General features: G+C 31.9%; 1 protein-coding gene across 1 annotated transcript; it reads right to left on the bottom strand.

Annotated features, from left to right (window-relative positions):
- Positions 1-224: 224 nt before the first annotated feature.
- On the bottom strand, positions 225-2,950 carry LOC134233269 (uncharacterized; the record flags this gene model as incomplete). Its single annotated transcript, XM_062715249.1, has 4 exons — positions 225-790; positions 1,038-1,130; positions 1,608-1,857; positions 2,841-2,950. Coding segments are annotated over 4 exons (1,019 nt in total), but the record flags the coding sequence as incomplete, so codon positions are not given.
- Positions 2,951-3,259: the final 309 nt, after the last annotated feature.

The following is a 3,259-nucleotide window of genomic DNA, read 5'->3' as shown; positions in this document are numbered from 1 at the left end:
TAAAAGTAATGCTCAATAATATGAGAACATAAGCTGTGGGTGTGTGGAGAATACTAAACATGCCCGCGATGTAATTTGTTTTTATAAAATTTACAAGAGCCTGTCTGGTATAATGTTATTCATTTCATGGACCTTGATCAACTTTAATATTGAGATCAGCATTTGTGTTCATTTGCAAATGTTCTCTCTATTTTACTTTAACATAAACGTCCGTTTTCTGTATTTTACATAGTACCCACCCCCATTTTGAACCATAAAATGAGTAAGTATTCCAAATATCCCACAATGTCAAGACGAAGTGCGTGCACTGTTTGCTTTATTAACTCACCACGATATTTAAAATCAAAAATGACATCTTCATCACTATAGACTCCCTCTTTTTCTTCTTCAGTACTTAAACTTTCTTCGCCATTCTCTGTTTCCTCTAGTTTACTATCGACACAAGTCTCTGTAACAACATGCCCTCTTTTTTTGTGTTCACTATAAACTACAGTTTCATTGATTTTCTGCTCTATTCCCTTTGGTTCATTATTTACACCAGTCTTTCGGACATCATGCTTTTTCTGCTCTATTTCAGTATTTATATCCGTCTTTTTGACATCAGGAATTTTCTTCTGTGGTTTGGTTTTGACATGGATCTCTGCAATACCTTTGTCTCTTTCCTTTGGTTTAATTTTAGCTACAGCATCTGTGAAATCCTCAGTTTCACTATGGATATGAACGTCGGAGACATCTTTAGAATTTCCCTGTTGTTCAGGCTCCACAGATGTTTCTTGTCCATTCATCGTTTCTTGATAAATAAAGCAAATATTCATTTCAATTAATATTTCTAAACTATTCTGTAAATGAATGAATTTATCTAAAAGAATGTTAATTGTTTTCCATATTCACTTTAAAGTTGATCTTTGAATATATTCCTATTTTGATGTGAATGAAATCTCTTATTAATCTTCAATTTCTAAAATAATCATATTTAAAGTACATTTGTATTTATATTAAAGTTTTAAAAATCAGATAATCGTATAAGGCATCATTACCATCGTTAGTATGTGTATGTGACAGCAATGGTTGTCTTTGATCTGGTAACATAGAAATATTCTCTCCTTGGTGTATACTGATCTCCACGTTTTCTAAAAAGCAGTTATGTGTAATTACAAAAAAGGAAAATTTCAATTATTTATTATGATTTTTCCATTTAACATATTTCAGGAATCAGTGTGTAGTTACATGTAGTATAGTATGGCAGGGCATTAACGATAGAGGGTAATATGGGATAATATATGCACAACGGGAAATCCTCTAATGTTCGACCTTTATGCATAAATCATCCCATGTTTCCCACTATCGTCAATCAAAAAAAAAAAATAAAAGAATGAAAAGCGTTTTATTTTTTAAAGACTATAGTAATCTAAATCGATTAAATCGATGAAGCACATAAGGACGTTATCGTTATTGCTAAGAGATTATTTGATCCCGAGCATGCAACAGGTCAATGGGATGTTAATGTTCGAATTACCAAATTTATATTTGATATATAAACATATGTATTATAGATTTGAAAGTTTTTAAATGTCGTAGTGTTACTACATGAGGACTTCAGAAGATACCTGAAATAAGTCCGTGTTTGTTGCCTTTCTGTTTCATTTTCCATTTCCAAATAACGCCGGCCAGTACCACAAGAAATATTAACACAACAGCAGCAGCCAGGCCGCCAACAATGACCCCTGTAGAGTTGTGTTCCTCCTGCGATAGGATGTTTTCAAGAATATTGATTGTTGAGTTGTAGCTACTACGGATTGTTGATAAGCCAAGTGTAGATATTTCTGTAGTGCCTCTGGTAGAACAGCATTTGCTGTGCTGTACAAACAGGACGAATGAAAAAGTAAATAAAATAAGTCGCATAAAAGATATCGAATTGTCCTAAACTTCACTTGTCTTTTTGTTCTTCCATAGCGTTCAAGTAGAAAATTAAACGTTTGGCATTTTAAGCGAAAGGGGTTTGAGATCGTTGAAATTGAATATCTCTAAACTAACTACACTGTACATGTATTTATTCAAAATATATTGTACATGTTTTGTCATCTTTCTAACCATTCGGGAAAATATTACCTTTAATTAGATTGATTTACGGGAAGATATTTCAAAACATTAATCTTTCAAAATTAAATGTAATAAAATATTAATTTTATTCGAATGAGGAAATATGCAATGTATCACTCTCACAGTTAAAGTTTATTTTTTTTTTGGCCTCGTCTTTTCCCGATGGTAATTTTGTGGCTACCTCTTGACCTCACATACATTTAAAAACAAATAATATAAAGTAATTTTTTAACCTCGATTGTAAATTAGTAATTCAAGCAATCTTGAATTTGCATAGCATAGAAATAGTATCTACATTAACTTAGTAATGTCCTGTTGCACGTACAATATATGTAACACAAATTGAAGATAAGAATCAGTTACATGTATCTACCCCAGTACAAAAGTATACAGAAAAACTAGAATCAATATTTTGACTGTTTGTGTACGTATAGAATGATACCCCATCATTTCTTGTTGCTGAAAGTATATACGAATTCGATATTTTGGAGAAGTTATAAAAATTAAATATCTAAGGAAAAATCAACAGGCGGAGAATAAACTTTGGATAAAATACTTAAACCGTTTGATGGCGCTGGGTTTCTTTTATGTACAGTTTGATTAGACTTAGTATTGTTAAAGCTGACATAAATTCTTAAAAAACTAACATTTTCATCTATGTACGACTTGTTTCATACCAACTATAGCCGTATACCGCCATATTTCTTTCAGATACATGGTCTTATTGTAACGATATGTACCCCAATGCGCTCGTTACATTTAAATGACTTTTTGGCTTGGCCATCCACTTGTGCACATCCCCTATGGTAAAGCTTTTGAGAACACAGGAGTTTATTAAGACATTTCAAAGCTACAATAAACAGCATAATATTCATATTTCTGAATAATTATATTGATTTGAATCAAATGTAATAAAGAAAAAGAAAGAAATGCATTTTTACCTTGTGCCAATTTATGCAGAATATACTTGAAATAAAAAGCAGTAAAATCCGTAAACACACTTTGAAATTATTATCATCCATATGGAACAAAACAACCAGCATCTTTTGATTTGCAGTACGTCTTATGCAGTTGATAAATGTCGAGAAAACGCGTCAAACACATCCATACCTGGTAATAAGATCACTTAATCGGTTCGGAGATGTGCATAAATCAAGTA

The sequence above is a fragment of the Saccostrea cucullata genome, unplaced genomic scaffold (assembly GCF_032062105.1).
Source record: "Saccostrea cucullata isolate Sc308-1 unplaced genomic scaffold, CSIRO_AGI_Scuc_v1 ctg5404, whole genome shotgun sequence".
NCBI classification, from domain to species: Eukaryota; Metazoa; Mollusca; class Bivalvia; order Ostreida; family Ostreidae; genus Saccostrea; species Saccostrea cuccullata.
The sequence above is the reverse complement of the archived record's forward strand: the minus strand, read 5'-3'. Positions and strand labels throughout refer to the sequence as shown.